Source organism: Sarcophilus harrisii, chromosome 6, assembly GCF_902635505.1.
Source record: "Sarcophilus harrisii chromosome 6, mSarHar1.11, whole genome shotgun sequence".
Lineage (NCBI taxonomy): Eukaryota > Metazoa > Chordata > Mammalia > Dasyuromorphia > Dasyuridae > Sarcophilus > Sarcophilus harrisii.
In genome coordinates, this window is record NC_045431.1 from 78890635 (window position 1) to 78909482 (window position 18848).

General features: G+C 34.4%; 1 protein-coding gene across 3 annotated transcripts in view; it reads left to right on the forward strand.

The window, feature by feature from the left end:
* The window catches only part of TMEM131L (transmembrane 131 like), a 147711-nt gene that overhangs the window by 80663 nt on the left and 48200 nt on the right, over positions 1–18848 (forward strand). For all 3 annotated transcript variants that reach the window (XM_031941752.1, XM_031941751.1, XM_031941753.1), the window contains exons 8-19: positions 4316–4393; positions 4557–4710; positions 7080–7138; positions 8979–9087; positions 10110–10209; positions 10721–10874; positions 11896–12066; positions 12709–12778; positions 14462–14579; positions 14870–15011; positions 16484–16593; positions 18738–18810. In XM_031941752.1, the coding sequence (XP_031797612.1) occupies positions 4316–4393; positions 4557–4710; positions 7080–7138; positions 8979–9087; positions 10110–10209; positions 10721–10874; positions 11896–12066; positions 12709–12778; positions 14462–14579; positions 14870–15011; positions 16484–16593; positions 18738–18810 (1338 nt within the window). The remainder of the gene's footprint in view (positions 1–4315; positions 4394–4556; positions 4711–7079; positions 7139–8978; positions 9088–10109; positions 10210–10720; positions 10875–11895; positions 12067–12708; positions 12779–14461; positions 14580–14869; positions 15012–16483; positions 16594–18737; positions 18811–18848) is intronic.

The following is an 18848-nucleotide window of genomic DNA, read 5'->3' on the forward strand; positions in this document are numbered from 1 at the left end:
TGAGAAGATGCACAACAGGGCTTAAACCCAGGTGGTTGGGTGCTGCATTACATTAGCTAATTCTTCTTTGTGTTTTTTGACATTTTTTCCTGAAGAGTTATCAGATGAGCAAATGCTTTATTTAAATAGCTGGTGGTTGAGATATGGAAACAATATTATAGTCACCTTTCTTAGGTCCTCAGTGGCCAAGCAGAACAAGCATAATACCTCCTCTTGTCCATGGCCATTTTGAAATATTCTGGTAGGACTTTGTTTGTGCCAATGTATACCTCTTATTTATAATTGTGTTTAAGTGAAATAATAATTTAGCCCCAGTTATTTGAAGTCTAGCTAACGTTAGTAACCTCTCCTTGCTTGGTCAGTTACTGCACCTGAATAGTATAGGAGATCATTTTAGATCTTAAATATTAGTTGATTGAGATTAGCAGAATAATGAGCCAATATTATCTTAGATAATGTATGTAACTCATATAGCACTTTGCAACTAATATTTACTAGGTTTATAAGCTTGATTGATGTTATTTTGAGTTTCAGTTCTTTTTTTCCTTTTTAGTATTCACAAAGAGTTTTCCCCTTCTTAAACATCTATTAAAAATACTACCTCCTTTTTGGAGCCTTCTCTCATAGGATACAAGGGAAATCTATTAATCTTTTGCACAAACTGACCTACCTTCTTGGCTCTTAGCAACAAAATTGTGAAAACTAAATTTAAAAATTCATTGCCCGATTCTTTTTTTACATTATTGTACAACTTTCTATATTCTTCTACATATATATCCACATTGGCATATATATTTTAAATATAAATTTCCATTAAAATCAGTTATGATTTGCTTATAGTGAGAAAAGGTTAGAATTGAAACCAAGTGCCTTGAATTGTAGGTTAAAACTACCCAGTTAAATGTTTGATATTTTGGTACATTATCTAATTTCTCCAAACTTTAGTTGCTTCATATATCAAATATAGGTAATGATCATTCTTTAGCACCCTGAAGTGAAGACTAATAAGAAGGAATTGTCTAATTTATGAAAAACAGTGCTATGGACTAAAGTTTGTTTTTTTCCTTATATGTGTGATAAAGCCTTTGTCCAGGATCAAGAGAATTCCTAGAATACTCACTCTATACATTGTAGATTTCTTAGGGTGACCACAAGGAATGTGAAGGGCCTTTCAATCCCAACTCATTTTAGATCTGAGGGGATTAAAGAACTTAAGTGTCTTGCTTAAAGTAGCACAGATAATGAATGTTAGGTGGGCTTTGAACCCAAGTCGAGAGGCCGTGACCTTTCCACAGTACCATTCTGCCTCCCCAGCCAATCCAGTAGCCATTCCCATTTCCATAGTTTCTCTCAAACTGCAAAAACTCTTTCCTCCCATTTTGCAGATAATCCCAAAAGCCTACAACCACATAGCAGAGCTAGGACTAAAAAAGACTCAAGTCCAATTCAATTCAAAGGCTTTTTTCTATTTTACTACAAAATAATATCTAGCTAACGTTAGTAACTTCTCCTTGCTTGGTCAATTACTGCACTAACAGTATAGGAGATTATTTTAGATCTTAAATATTAGTTGATTGAGATTAGCAGAATAATGAGCCAACATTATCTTAGATAATGTATGTAACATTCATATAGCACTTTGCAATTATTATATCAGACTTTTGATATTGCTATGTTAGGCATAGAGGCTTTATATATGGGATATAAAATGACAAAGCAATGCATGACTTGTTGAGGAGTAGAGAGTACTGCAGACTTTGAACTCGAGTATTTTTTTAAACTCTAGTTTCAGAAAAGTAAGCATTTTATGGCATCTACTATGTGCCAGTTACTGCTGAACATTGGTAATGCAAAGAAAATTGTAATAGAAAATTGGTAATACAAAGAAAAACAAAAGGACAGTCCCTGTTCTCAAGGAGCTCACACAGCCTAATTGAGGGGAAACAACTATTCTTTTATTCTTAAAATTTTGCAGGTCTCCCATTATAGGAGTTTTTCATCTATCATAGCACACGATCTATTCCACTGTTTTCTCCCCCATCTTGCTACATAATTTGCTTATTCATCTCCTTTTCTAGTCGTGTAATTGATTATCATTTATCCATTAGGATAATATCTCATATCATTCCGGATTGGTACTGTATTTCAGCCTGCTCAAGTCCACCATAGTTCCTCACCATTCCTGCGTGAGTCTCTGCCGCATTGTTGATGAAAAATGTTGATGGTTGAAAAAGCTTAAGGTTATTTTATATTTAAAGTGACAGGGACTCACTCATAGCAGAAGTTCTTAAGTGATGAAACTCCTTTCTTCAATGTAGACCAGCATCTTTTTTACAATTTAAAATCTTATGGGAGTTGGCTATACCACTGAAAAGTTAACATGACTTCCCCAAGTTGACAGAACCAGTAGTGTCTCAGGCAGATACTCAATGTTCATGCTTTCTCCCTGGTACACTATGCTTCCTTTTTTTATAGCTACATTTTTGGTTATTTCTGTAAATGATATAAAGGAAGTTTGGAGGTACTAGAACTCCCTCTTGTGGACTTAGTTTTTTAATGAAATTTTTTCTTATATGCTTTCTTAATACATGGCATGTAACTTTTAAATAAATCATTAAAATGTAATTCTTTTCTTACTACTTTCAATATTTTATATTAATGAGAAGTAGTAAAAATAGCTATTACTGAAAAAAAAAAAGCCAAGTAGAAAACATACTAGGATTTTATTCATTGTGTAAATGATATGGTCTTTATAGATTGCTGATTGGAAAATGTTTCTTTAAATATTTCTTCCATGTTTTAATATAACATGTTGAAAGTGCCTGTCTATGAGTGCCTGTCTATGATAGGCATAAATAATAAAAAAAATTTATAAGTAACAAATTTAGAAAATAAAGCATTTTATTTAGTGGTTCTGTGATATCATTGGTATCGTTATACCGGTGACACAGAAATCAATCAGTAATTATTTATTAAGCCCTTCCTTTATTCTATGTGCCATGCTACATAGTGGGAATACAAAAAAAGAGACAAAAGACAGTCTGCCATCAAAGAAATCTAATGGAATAGTTCTATGTCTAATAACTAGATAACATTTGTGACTTTTGAGTACTTCTTAATATTAGTGTTTAGAGGCCCACCCACTGGTATTGTATCAAGATTGCTATACTTTACCTGGGTACTTCTGGGGCACCCGTTGTTAATCAGTGAATCTTGCTTGGCACACCACCTTTTCTTGTATATCTCCTTATAAATATAAAATTATTTGCATAAGTTTATTTGGTAGGTGACTTAAATACATTTTCTTAGAATAACAGTTTTGAAAAACTAAACTTATAAAAACATTCTTGTAAGCTATTTATTTTTCAGTTTAAAAATTTTAGATTGGAAACACAGGATCCATATCACTAGGATTTGACATAGGAGGTGATAAACTTTTCTTTTGGGGAATTAACCATCTCTTTGACTTTCATATCTCCAATGGTAAATTCCAATAATTCCAATTATTGTTTGTTCCAATTCCAATAATAGTTTCACAATGTGTTGTTATGTTTAGATGAGAACGAGTTTTTCTTAGGTGGTAGGTATATTATGTAAAGGCAATTATTTATTGTTGTTTTTTCTTTAAATGTTCCCTTAGATATATGTGAGTGCCAGGCAACAGTATTCTAATCTATTACTGGAATATCTCTGCATTTCAGCAAAGCTGTGATTTTGTTTATTTAAGCCCCGTTTCATTGGTATAGGCTTTTGTCATTTTTCGTAAATTCTTCCACTGAGTTACTACTACTAGAAGACTACCCTGGTTATTTTGAGGGATGAACTTACCTATCCATTTATTACCTTTTGATCTCCCTAAGTAATTGATCTGCTTCCTTTTTATATTTTTTGCACTACTTCTCTTAAAGTCATTCTTAGTAGTATGTTACAGCCTTTTATACTCAACATTTCTCTTTCTAAGACCTTCATGTCCCCTATAGTTGTGACTCTAACAAGATTGTTTTCTGTGATGTTGTGCCCTTGACCTATCTGTTTGAATTAACATTTAAAAAATGGATTTTTGTAACAGTGAGTAGCTTAGAAGCATTGTAAATGCACTGTGCAATTTTGTAAATGCGATCTAGCCCTTAGGACTTTTAAAAAGAGGAAGCAACAAAGATTTGACTTTTACATTGCCACAGATATGTTTCAGGGGTGTTTGAAAAAAGAGCCTAAGATTATGTAGTCTCCGTTCTCCATCCTAATATAATTGGAGACTACATATTTAGTTTTATCAAAGCTTCTTTTTAAAATTATTATTTTCTTACTCTTTCAGGCAGAAACCACTAATACAAGCCTTTTGCAAGTTCATCTAGAATGTAGTTTACATAATAAAGTTTGTCAGCAACTCAAGGTAAATGCTTTTCCTTTTTAAACAACATCTATACATTAAAATTAAAAATCATCTTGTATTTTGGCGATTTTTTTTTTGTTGGGTGGGAAATCATCAAAATTTTTGTGCTTTGGAATCCAAATGTGATGAGTTTTTGTTTTCTTTTCCTTCCCCCTATCCTCAGAGTTGCTACTTAGAATCAGATGACACTTTGCTGCTACAAATGAGCATCATTCTAACCACGGAAACCTCCCCTGAAGAATATGAGGAGAGTAGACAAGACTTACTTGATAATCTTTCCATTGTTTATGTAGCTATAGACAAAACTGAGACCTCAGGTAAGGTGAAACCATTGTAGCTCCTATTGTAATATAGCTTGGTAGTTGAAGAAGCATTGATTGCTTGGAAGTGTTCACTTTGATGTAGTTATTCCAAGGAAGAGGCAGAAAGTACTTTGCTTTTCCTCTAAATGTAAACAGAGTGAAGGGTTCCACAGGTTGTAGAGGGAAGACAGCTGCTTGAGTATGTCCTTTGCTATCCTAAAGCAAATGGGGGGACAAAGGTCTTCCATTCCCCATCAGAGTTGTTTTGATGGTCATGGATTATCTGACATCCATTTCATTTGTTTCTATTTTACTGTGAATGGAAGCTCTCTTGATCTTATTAAAAAAAATACATTTGGAATTAGGAGGATGTGGGTTTGACCCTTGCCTCTGACACTGATTAGTCTTGAGAAAATGGGAAAGTCTTTTAACCTCTTCAGATTTTTGTTTTGTCATGGAAAATGGGCATGATAAATCTTGGAATATGTATGTCACTGGGTAGTTGTGAAGATCAAATGAGATAATGTATGTAAAGAATTTCATGAACTTTAAAGTGCTATGTAAATATCTATTAATATTATTATTCTAAAATTTTAGTGAATTACCAGATTATAGTAAATTAGAGCCAGAAATTCCTGGAAACCTGTGAGTGTAGTATAGTCTGTGAAGCTTGACCCTGGAAAATTTGAGTCCTGCCTAACAGTATTAACTTTACCGCCCCTTAAAATTTATGGGCTTCAACTTTCCGGGTGCTTTAATGGGATAAACATCATTTTTCATCCATAATCTCCATTATGCAGAGATACCTATATTTGTTGATCGATTCAATCAAAAATCTGCATTTTACATTATTTTAGAAGAAAGAAATCAGAAAATAATGAGAACTTGCTATTTCTAGGAATTGGATTTGGTGGCAGCATAAATTTTTTATCCCTCAGAAGTAATTTGTAGTAGTGGTTGAATAAGTAAACATTATTGTAATGACTGACATTTATTACAGTGTTTTTTGAAGTTTGCAAAATATTTGACATACAGTCTTTAGGTCCATTAAGCAATAAGCGTTCATTTTTTGCTGTGAATGATAGCATTTTTCTTTAGCTATTTAGGTTATTCAAGCTTAGCATTTGAAGAGAGGGGAGAAACCCACCATATATCAAAATTTGACAAGTTTAGAGTTAAAAGCAAGCTATTTTTTGTTGGCAACCTTAGATCATTATAATGCAGGGCTCCTTTCTTTTTCTTTCTTTTTCTCACTCTTTTTTTCCTTTTTTAAAAATCTGGGTCCTGTTGAAGATTCCTTGGATAATTTTTCATGGAGTTTATGAATTTGGATGGGAAAAAGTGACATCTTTATTAACTAACCTCTAATTGAAATTTATTATTTCCTTGAATTATTTGAAAATATTATTTTGAAAACCTCTAACTTAAATTGAGAATTATTTTACATTATTTGAAAACATGGCAATGAGGAGTTTATAGATTTTACCCTCCTGCAGGGGCTGTGATCCAAAGGGATTGAGAATCTTTGTGTAATATCTCATGGTATTGTGCTCAATTTTAATCACTGAATGTGTGGAAGACTATTGCTTCCTAGAGGCAGCTATGGTGTAGTAGAAAGGACATAGGTCTGAAATCCAGAAGTCCTAAGTTCTAGTCCATCCTTAGAGATCACTTTTGAGATGTATGAATGTGGGCAATTCATGTTAAATGAAATCTAATTAAATTACATCTAATTACCTTGGTTTTCTCTCCTGTAAAATAGAGGGAATGATAATAGCACCAGCCTCCTAAGGTAGTTGTGAAGATCAATTGAGAGATTGTGTGTATAGTGCTAAGCACATTCATAGGATGATGACGCATAAAACTGGTGACTTACTGTACTTGAAGTAATAAATAAACATCCCTTGATAGACTTGGATATATGTACTTGTAATCTGATACAATGCAGTTAATTTCCTACCAAGTCTCTTCATTTGTTTATAATAACTAAAAATGTATTTTCTTTAAGTCACACATCCTCAAGTGAAAAGTAGTAAGCACTTAAAAAATGCTTATTCCTTTCCCTTCTCTTTTCTTGCCCTAGTAGTCACTGCCTAAGAAGTGGCTGCCACAACTCTTGATTGATTGTTACTTGGGCTAATGTAGCTGATCAGATTGACCATTCTCTGTTACAAATCTCAAATATATCATTTATTTACTCGCTGTTTTTTCACAATTTTGATAGCCTGTGGTAACTGTCTTTTTTCTTGGGAAAAAAAATCCCTGTTTTTATTTCAGTGGAGAAATCTTTATTACAACTTTGACAGAAATTTACATGATTTTTTTCAGTATATAAAATTTGGAAAATTTTGTTTTAATTCAGTTACTTTAATTGTTTTTGACAGATGATTCTGCAGTAAATATGTATGTATTACATTCAGGAAACAGCCTTCTATGGATACAGGTAATTGACTTACTGGCCTTTTATCTTTTATGTTTATTTTGTAACACCTAAGATATGTAAAAATATTTTTGGGGAGGTTTTTATTTTGCATTTTCAAATGTACATTTAACATAGTAATTTATAGTTATGGTTTTTGATCTAATCTTGTTAGGGAGGTTATATACATGAATTTTTTTTCTTTACATCATAACATATACCATAGTTTCTCTTCTGTCTTGGATGATTTAGTGTCGTTTTTGTCAGAAGTTATATACTATGCAAACTGTCAGGGATCTTCCAGCCTATTTATCTTTTGATTAATATTTTTCTAGTACATATCATCATTTTTCAGATAATAATTTAGAAAAGGAGGATGTATGGTGTAAAAGAAATATATTTCTGTTTATCATAAAGAAATTAAGAGACTTGGTAGAATATTTATTACAGTGTGCCAAATTATTTATATATACATATGTGTGTGTACTTATATATGTATATGTTCATCTAAATATCAAGAGGTATTTTTGCATTTAATGCTGATAAAAAGTGTAGTGAAATGATTTTGTACTTGATTCCCACTTCCAGCCCATTTTATTAGTCAATTTGTGACATTGGTAGGCCTGTTTCCTTATCCATAAAATGTAGTTAGTATAGTTGCTATCCCATTCATAAATGCCTTTATTAATAGACATTGATGGATTAATAATGACTACTTTATATAGGATTTTAAGGACCAAATAAAGCACTTTGTATTATATGCTATACCAATAGAAAGTATTACTGTCACACTGATGCTCATGACTTAAAGGAGGGTTTTTTTGGGGGGGAGCGAGGGGAGAATAGAGAGTATGAGGAAATCTTGGAATGTTTAGTCTTAGGATTTTATTGGTATTTGGAGTTTTCAGAAAAATCGGAAATTGGAAAATTGAAAAAAAGTTGAAAGTCCTACCAATGCAGATCAACAACTGTTTTATAGTAGTCTTTAAAGAATTGCTTGGGACTCTGAAAGGGTTATGTGACTTCTTAAGCGTTGCAAAAACCAGTATGTAACAGGTGGTACTTGACTTAAAGGACAGGCTCTTTATCCACTAAGCCATGCTGCTTCTCAGGCTTAAGTGACATCAGTAGAGGAAATGCATGATCCAAGGAGGAGGAGGAAGGAAGTAAGGTCATGAGGGTAAAGACATGTCAGCTGCGTGCCTGCGTGCTCCCTGGTCTCCACACAATATTCCAACTTAGAGGAGGGCCGCTGGTGTATTTTTATGGAAAGAGAGAGACAAGAACGGTATGCCCATAGATGAGTATTGGAATCTGATGAAGAACTGAAGAATGGTGCCAAATAAAACTGATGATGATGATGAGTAAAGCTAATCTCCTATTTAATAAGTGCAAATTCTGAGATCCCTAAAATTTACAATTGAGTCAGAAGGAACCTGAATTGGGGGGAGTAGTTAAATTGTTCTTTTGACTTGAGCATAGAAGATGTCACAGTCTGCCTAATTTTTTGTTCCAAGTCTGTTTTTCTTTAAAACATTTTACTTTGAATTTTTTTTTAGACTGAGAATAAAGTTGGCCTCTTTCCCATAATATCAACAATTATCTTTTGGACAAAGCTCTGTACTTTTCCCTCCTGCTGCATCTTCATCTGTCTAGATAATATGGGTCACTCCATAGTTTATCGCTTTTCCTATCTGAAGTTTTCCTCTTAGGATCTGATTTCCCACCCTCTTCTTCTTTTGCCAGTTTTGTTTTCCATTTCTACATCCTTCAAATTCTGTGTCCTTTTTAAAAATGTAGAGACAAATATACTCAGTAGTCATCTTCCAACCAGGAAGTCAATGATGTTTATCTTTTATTTCAGGATGTACATCATTTCTCACAAAGAGATTCTTTATCTCTGCAATTTCAGCCAGTCCTGCTACCCTCTTCTACAACCAATTTTACCAAAATTGCTTCTTTTATTTGTAAAGGTAAAGTATTTGTACATGTCTCCTGTTTACTTCTGTTGTTAAAACATACTTCCCCCCCCACCTCCCCCACCCACCAAATGGTTATCACTGATATTGTTTCCCAAGAATAGCATAAATATGTAATGGCCAAACCTTACTGTAATGTCTTGAAACTCTGCCATAAAGCCATCTAGCTGATCACCCATTTGTAATATTGTTCCTGTGAGACTTAACTGTTCCCTGTTTTGTCATTTCACCTAAAGCCTCATTTTTGTGAAACAAGTTAATAATGTTAGGCAGATTATACTTGTATAGGTGATATAATTATGATAATTATTGATGTCTCTATGGAATGATTTATTCACAACTGCAGATTAGCTTAAGATAATGAGTCTGATTCCCATTATGCAGGGATTAATAGTTCTTGAGAGTTTTGCATGAGGAAGAAATGCTGGTGCTATTTTATACTCCTTATGTGAAATTTTGTATGGGAATCCTTAATTCAGTACTGATCAGGAATTAAGAATGATCAAAGATTTCTACTTTGTCCTATAAGGAACTTTTTTATAGTTCAGTTTGGTTTTATTTTCAGGTCTGCATTTTTCTTTCTGTACCCCCCCTCTCTTGCCTCTTCTTTCATAGACAGGCCAGGCCTTTGGATGACAAAATATTTAAAAAAAAAAAAAAAAGCAAAACAAATCTCCCAAACTTTCACTTACCATTTAGATTTTCTTTCTTTGCTGCTCATTTCCTTCAATGCCCTGTTATGGTACCCAATTTGGCTTCATTTTTCTTTCCCATCGTACTGTAGCTGGCAAACCTAAGGACTTTTCCCCTATTAACTGAGTGAAAAGTAGGGCTTTGTCACGGAAAAAAGATGAAGTGTGGAAGTTAAATTTTCCTCCAAGAAAATAAACTGGAGGCATGAAAGGCTTGGCAAAGGAGGCACACAGGTAGTAGGGCAGTTAGTAAGGAGAAAAAGCATAAGTGGAAAGTAAGAGGTTTGTGCTTGACCCTGATTTTTTTTTCCCATTCCCAAACAGCTCCATCCTGTCTCAGTGAAACTGATTTTCGTGGGGAAGGAAGAAATCCGAAAGGCATGGCCACCTTGCAAGCATGTCTTTCTCGCCCTGTGGTGCAAGGGTAGGTTCAGCCAATCAATTCATCAAGCATTTATCAAGTACCACCTTTGGTCTAAGCACTGTGCAACCCCTTCCTCGAAGGAGCTCATAAATCTTTTGGCAGCAGGTTAATTTTAGTCTTCATTCTGTTTTTCATTAAGAGATAGAGAAGAGCTTCTTAAACAGAAATCCTTAGGGAGATTTTAGGTATTTTTATAGGTGAGATTTTCATCCTAGCTATTAAAGTAATTTTTTTCACTCCCTTTAAATCAGAACAATTAACCTGATCTGGTTCTTTTTGTCTCCTTCTGTTCTTTATTATGATTTCCTACAGCAATTAATACTGAACCATAGGAAGTTAGCAAGAAGTGGAGGGAGCACTGGATTATTCGCAGACTCAATAATAATCCCATCTCAGATAACTAGCTTTTCTGACTTTTTGAAATAGAGTGCTGTCGCTGCCATCCCTTTATTTAGAGTGTTGGCAGGAAGCTTGAGACTAATATCTATGTTCTCTGTGTGTTTGTTCACAGATACTTTGCAATTGACCCTTCTGCAATCCAGTTTCACCTTGAGCCACATTGGAATGCATCCAGCGTTTGGTCAATCTGGTACACTAATCATTTTAGTCCTATTGTTGTTATAAATGATGTGCTTGTTCCCAAGGAGACCAAGCATATTTTAAAGGTAAGTATGTGCACATTTTTTAAGAAGTTAATTTTATTCTAGCTTAAGTACTTATGCTCATCTTTTTTTGTGGGTGGTCATTTAGGAAAAGAAGTATTTTATATTTCATATCTTCAAAATAATTTTTCAGGAAATGGCCTTGAGAAGCAACATGTTGCGGTGTGTTTGAAGTCAGTATATAGTTTGGATTCTGGCAGATTCTTTAACATCTGATTTCATTTTCCTTCTCTGGAAATTTGAGATTAAGATTACACAACCTATAAAATCTTCTTCATCACTGAATTTGTCTTATGTTCTTATTGCTTTCCCATTCATAGGATTGAGTTTTGGGGGGATGGTGGTGGTAGTATAAATCGAGAACTTGCTGGATTTTCAATCAAAAAAAATTTTCAAAATAACAATGTTGGTCTAATTATATAAAATGAGATCATTTTGCAAGGAAAAAAAATTAAGTCTAGTGAAAAATAATACTGATTATAGACTGTACTTAGATTTTATTATAAGGCCTACTGGTGTAGTGTCCCTAAGGTGGAGCCATGTATTATATTGTGGGTTTTTCTGTAACTATACGTATGTAGAACCTTTTTTTGGTGGTTGTTACGAATTTTTGCTTTTCACATCAAATCAGGAATCATTAATGTTGTAAATAGAGGATTTCATAGAAAGAAATAAATGAAAATTTATGAGTTGCACTAAGGAAATTATTCTTCTGTAAAAAGGGATATGCCAGAATAAATCAGTGCATGAAAAATGCCGCCATTTGTGAAAGATTTCAGCTTAATTATATAGAATTACATAAGACAAAGAGTTCCAAATAGATTGTGTTTTAAAGTTTTTGATCTCCTCACACTTAATTTGACATGGCCTGTTTATTTAGCCTTTTCTTTTCATTTAGAAAAAAAAGTTTTAAAAGGAAAATTTTGAAGGGGAGGTTTTAGATACTATACCCTTTTATAAGTGAAATTTTACAATGATGATTAGTTGTAGAAAAAAAAAATCTATTTTGGTTTTTTCCTTTTAGATTCAGAATTTCACTGGCCCCTTATTTCTACCTCCAGGATGTTGGAATATATTTTCTTTGAGAGTTGGTATTAAAGACACTGCAGTAAATATGTTCACCCATGTGTCTTTGACCACAAACATAGGCGCTACATTTACAATACCTCTCCAGATTTATTCATCTCCGGCCAAGGTATTGTTTTATCAGACAGTTGTGTTTTTGTGTGTATGTGTGATGTGATGTGTGTAATTGGATTTCATTAAGGATCTCTTAACTTTCTATTACCTGTCAAGACTTAACAAAAGAGGGTTAAGTTCTTTGATACTAGTTTGAAATCCAGCAATATTACAACATTTTTTTCTGCTTGATATCAGTTCAAATAGACTAAATAATATAAATTTGGGAACACTAGAAAATAGGTTGGTTTTCTCAAGCAAATTTGGGATCATTAGATTTCCTGAGGACAGGAATGCAACAAAATATTCATACTTAAGAAGGATTTTACTCCTTAGGGTCATCTCTTTGGAGATAGTCTCCCACTGCATAGCCATGTTGATTTAAAAGATATAGGAGGGTGGAATTGAATCTATATTGACCTCATGAGACAGAGCAAACATTCTTTCAAATATTGCATTTTTATTTTGTTGCCATCTCTTATTAATGTTTAATTTGAATAGGGATAGAAGTCTACTGATTTTTAGCATTCTGGTTGTCTGATTTCTAGAGAAATGGTGTTTAATATAGATGTAGACTAATATATGTTCCATGTGGGAAGTGTTTTGGGGTTTGTATGTTTGGTGTCACTTTAAAAATTATTTATTGCCTTTCATTTAGGCAGGGAGTCTGGTCTCTGAAGTGATAGCCCATTGTGGAATGCACTATTACATGGGAAAACTAAATCAAGGTAACTATTTTATTCAGTCTTGCTCTTAGAAATGAAATTTTTGTTAGGGATGGAAAGGTGAAGGGCAGCAAGGGCAGCTTTGGGATATCTCCTCCCCCCCCCTCTTTTTTTAAAAATTAATATAGTTGTACCATATGTTGCTCTCTGAGAAAAGTGGTCATTTACTAAATGCTTTAAAAGATTCCTCTACCAGAATTTGGGATATGACAGTGAAGATAACTTCTTAAATTTATGACATTCTTTATTCATTTTCAGAGCTTTTGTACATGTATTTGTTCATTCAATCCTTACTCGGGCCCTATTTTTAATAAAGATCAGTTAGGAGGCTCTGGCTTTGTGTATAAGATAACATTTACGGTCTAATCTAAGGAAATATGTTATCTTTGACCTGACAGAGTTTGGATAGACATCATAATAGAGGATTCATAGTGATTATGTCAGAGCTGGGAGACTTTGGTCATATTATAGTTAACAATATTTTCACAGGGATTAAACCTGGGTGAGGAAGTAATGTTGGAAGGGGCCATTTCCAGACTTTCCCCCCAAACTTCCAATTCAGAATAATAATTTTCCAAGTAAGCATCAGAAACTTGTTATTTAGATTAGAATTTTATACTGATTTAACATTGCCCTCTCGAGTTTTATGGAAATACTAGGGAATTCTTAGACCAAGCCCTTGGCATGTGTAAGTACAAAGCCATCTTTTTTCATCTCCTGCTATGTTCATTTACTGATTTGAACTGTTTTTGGCAGGGAGATAATAAGTACCCTGGGAACTTATGATGAGGGGAAGCCATATTTGTATGTAAAATGAATAATAACTGAATAACAAACTAACATTAATGAAAGTTCCATAACTGGAACAATTAAAAGTTACTTTATAGTATATTCACAGAATTTGTATTCATTTTACATGATTACAATAAAATAGAACATTTTGTTAAAATACTTTTGGGTGATGCATTAAGAACCATGATTTCTTCGGTATAGGGAATTCCCTGTTTGAAATGCCATCCTCAGATTTGGGCAGCTTGCTAGTTTATAGCCTTAGAGAGTTACCTACAGCCTTTGATGGGATTTAGTGATTTGTTCAGAGTTTCACCATAAGTCAGAGGCAAGACATAAACCTAGTGTGGGACTCTGATTTTCAAGGTTAGGCCCCTACCCACTCTGCTGTGCAGCTAATATAAATAATAAGTCTGTAAACTTTTCTGTGTCATGTCACTGGGCTGCTCTTGTGAAATAAATCTTTGCCCAGAATAGTGTTTTTAAATGTATTTTATGTATGTATTTTTAAATACATAATAATGAATATATAGCACAGCAAAGGAAATCAGTTATACTGAAGTATGCTTATCAAATGTTTAAAAAAAAATCAAGTACATTGCCCCAAATTAAGAAGCTTTCGTCAAAATGGATAATCTAGATGATTGAATTTAGTCAACATTAAATCTAATTGACTTTTGGAGCGATAGATATTAATGAAGAGTCAACAGAAGAGACAGTTCTCATTGTGTAATAAGAGAAATCTGGCATTTTCAAAATTCATTATGTGATGTCTTCCAGGTTGGTTAGCCAGTAACAGAGTATTTCTGGGAATCCTGTGGTGCTTAATTATAAGTATAAAGTAAATTGAATTGTGCTTTCTGTTATTGCAAAGACATTACTTGATTTCCTTTCCAGCAAGTCCTCGTTGGCAAGCGGGCTTTTCCCTGGGCCATTCTACTCAGAAGATGGATTCTGAGCTTGCAAATAAACTGTATCAGAGGTGGCAGAGGATTAAAACTGGTCATGTCTGCAGGTGTGTTCCAAGTTGGGTCCACAAATACTTTCCTTTATCATTAGGACACTTTATGAAATTAGTGTTTTATGTAGTATTCTCCTTCTTGTAATGAACTTTTAAAGATTGACTTAATATTTAAATTTCCAGAAAGATTGTGCGACTCTTTCTGGCACCTACAAGCCAGTACTTATTAAATATCTACCGGGGGAAAAGGGGGTCAGCGTTGTTGGGGACAGAGGTCCTTTTATGTACCCTAATAGCAGAGAGTAGGCTTATATTTTGCATAAAACTTTTTCTTTATTGAACAGGAGAAGTGTTTTGGGAATGACTCCATTTGTTTATTCTAAGAAATCTCGAGAATCAGGATCCTTTGCTTCCTCTTTGCCACGTTTAATCACAGAACCTGGCCTTACATTAAACTTCAGTGCGTCTGCGCTCAGGACCAGTATGGTGAGAATAATGTTGTTTTATCTCCTATGCCAGTAATTTGCCTATGTGTATGTATGTGTGCACATCTCATTGTTTTAGAGTCTATTTAAGAAGTGCAAAAGAAAGTTAAATTTACGTTAAAAATGTTATTTATCTAACTTTTTGACATGTACATTAGCTTAGGAAAAACCACAACAAAATCACAAGTAAAAAAATGAAATTATTATTTTTTTAATTAAAGCTTTTTATTTTCAAAATATACATACATGGATCATTTTCTGTATTTATCCTTATAAAACTTTGTGTTCCAAATTTTTTCCCTCCCTTTTCCCTACCCTCTCCCCTAGATGGCAAGTAACCCAATATATGTTAAACATTTGCAGTTTTTCTACATATATTTCCACAATTATCATGCTGCACAAGAAAAATCAGATCAAAAAAGGAAAAAAAATGAGGAAGAAAATACACTTGGAGTAAAAACAATAAAAAAGTGAAAATACTATGTTGTGATCCACATTATCCACATTCAGTTCCCACAGTCCTGTCTCTGGTTGTAGATAGCTCTTTACATATGGGAGAACACTGGGGAAATGATTTAAAAACTCCCCAAACCAAAAAAATCAAACTTTTAAAAAAAGTTTCTTTTTTATTCTATAATTAACAGACGTGAATATTTGAATTTACAAAAAGTATTGTATATGAAAATACAAACTTCCATCACATTAGCTTATTTTTCAGATGTTTATGTTAAATTTAAAGGAATAATGTTGTCATTGCCCTTTTTGTCCCCTCACAAAGTGCCCTCTGTGTATCTTCTATTTCACTGATTGCTTTTTCTTGCACCAATATCATGAATCCCCTTTTCCCAAACCACAACTTTTCTTCCCTAATAGCCACCTATGTCACAGGTACAAACAAGCAAAGCAAATTTACTTTGCCTTGTTATAAAATGAATATTTCATTCTCAACCTCTAATCCCATCTACACTTCAGCAAAAAGTGGAAGTTTTCTAAGAATCATTGCACTGATTGTACAGTGGTCTTTCAGAGTCATGTTATTGTACTAATTATTGTCCTGCTACTGCTCTGTTGTTCATTTGTATCCAACTGTGTATGACCCCCATTCTCTTAGCAAAGAGGGGTTGGCCATTACCTTCTCAGCCCTTTTTACAGATGAAGAAACTGAGGCAGGCAGGGTGAAGATACTTGCCTGGGGTCTGATGCCAGATTTGAATGTTGGAGGATGGGTGCCCTGTGTTCTACTGTGCTGCCCTTCTGCCAAAGTTTGGGTCCCTCAGGGGAATGGGAGGCCCTTAAGGATAAAGATTATTTTTCTTTTATTTTTGTGTATGGCCCCCATGTTTCCCCCATCATAGAGCCTGACATCAATGCTGATTGCATTGGGTTGGAAACTAGAACATTGCTTCTAAATTGACCAGTCTAATTTTCCATTGTCATCACATACAGGTGTTTTAATTTAAAATTTTCATCTAGGTGAAATATTTTGTGCTGAGGAATCCCTCATCTTTCCCAGTTACTCTGCAGCTGTTCCCTCTGTCTTCATATCCTGAACCCGAATGGGCGTTGAACTTGCTCCATAAATGGTAAAGTACTTCATCTTAAGAAGAAACTTTATTTTTAAAGTTTATATTGTTTTTATATCGCCTTTCCCCCCAAATATTTCCTGCCCCCTCCTTCCCAAACCCCACCTACTTCAAAAGTTATTCCTTGTAATAAAGAATAAATCAATTTGCTTAAATTCATCCAAAACATTAACTGAGGCTGGTAGCATGTGCAGTGGGGCGCACCTCGTCTCTGACCTCTGCAAAAAGGGATGTCTTCACATCTTTTTGGGCCCTAAGCTTGATTGATCAGTACGATTATACAGCATTTAGTTCCATGAGGGAACTTCTGTTATTACTGTTGAGAAAAACGACTCAGTCCCTTCGTTGTTATTCTACAGGAGCACTGAGTCTGTGTATGGTCAGTTCTCAGCTATATTCCCGATCATCATTAAGAGATCTCCCTGGTCCTTTCTAGTGTTAAATCTGGCCTAATTTGTGTGTTGAAGGTACAAGTTAATTTCGGTGTCTGGGAATTGGTGATCTTTATGCTATCCCAGCCCCTTGGTTGTGATTAGTTTTTGAAAGTGGTAACTGATCCCCCTGCTCTAATGGTGTTTGTTATTTGACCCTCTCTATGGTGCTCTTCTAATGTTGCTCTCACTAGAATATGATTATGCTTTCAGCCCCTTGGTAAAATTCTATAAAGATTAATTCTGAATGAGAAGATAAGAAACTAACTTAGCAGAACAGTAGGAAAATATGAACTTCTTTAGTTTTAATGAAATAAAATGTACATATAAATAAATGTATTTAAGTATGTATATCCATATGTATATACCTATATACCTACACACATTTCAGCTAGTTGGCACAGTAGATAGAATGCTGGGCATGAGTCAAGAAGAATTATCTTCAATGATGGATAGAAGCAGCTACACCCAAAGAAAGAACACTGGGAAATGAATGTAAACTGTTTGTTTGCATTTTTGTTTTTCTTCCCGCGTTTTTACCTTCTGAATCAAATTCTTCCTGTGCAACAAGAGAACTGTTCGGTTCTGCACACATATATTGTATCTAGGATATACCGTGCCATATTTAACATGTATAGGACTGCTTGCCATCTGGGGGAGGGGGTGGAGGGAGAGAGGGGAAAAATCGGAACAGAAGTGAGTGCAAGGGATAATGTAAAAAAATTACCCTGGCATGGGTTCTGTCAAAAAAAAAAAGTTATAATAAAAAAAAAGAATTGATAAATAAAAATAAGTATAGAATAAAAAAAAAGAAGAAGAATTATCTTTAGGAGCCCGTGACCCTGGACAAGTCACTTAATCCTCTTTGCCTGTTTCCTCATCCATAAAATGGGCTGGAGAAGGAAATGGCCGACTCCATTATCTTTGTCAAGAAAATGCAAAACTCAAATGGACCCACAAAGAGTCGGCTACAACTGAAAAATTGACTGAACAACTAAAAAGATTTATTATTTCTCACTTTTGTATATCATGAATATGAAACTCACCTTTAAATATCCTTTTAGTTTTCTTTTGCTCATGATGTATTATATTTTTAAGATCTGATTTAGAGCAATATAGAAACTTTTTTAGGGAGAGGGGATGAGGAAATTGAGATTAAATGACTTGCCCAGGGTTAGACAGCTAATAAGTGTTAAGTGTCTGAGGCCGAATTTGAATGCAGGTCCTCTTGGCTTCAGGACCCATGCTTTGTCCATTGTGCTCTATTTAGCTACCTCTGGAAAGAACCTTTGAGACCCTTTTGCTCAATTTCAGGCTACAAGCCCATGAACACAGGGTTGAAAAAAGTCAGAAGGAGGGTGGCCCATCTCTTGTCCTTTTCTTAGAGAGAACCTAAAGAAGGTAGTGAAGGGACTGCAGAATTTAGTCAGGATTTGGGTTCAGATTCTGGTGCTGGATGTGTCTTGTGTATTCTTCATGTCTCTAGACCTCAGTTCCTTACATGGAAATTGTGTAGACTGGGTTACCCCAAAGGTTCCCCCACTAGTTCTAGGTCTACACCAGTGATAGTTTTGCATAGTCAATATTGGATGATTAGTTGTCACAAACCAAGTAACATTTGCTTAAAAGCCTACACCAGTCATTTATCTTTTGACAGATTGGAAATAAAATACTGATTTTTCCCCTCACTGTTTTTATTTCCTTTCTACTCAGGTTTGACATTGATATCCAAACAATCAATTTCACAACTGGTGAATTCCAGCTTACTGAAATGTGCCCCAATCTGGTAAGATGCTTACTTTGGGCAAAGACAGGATTATTGTA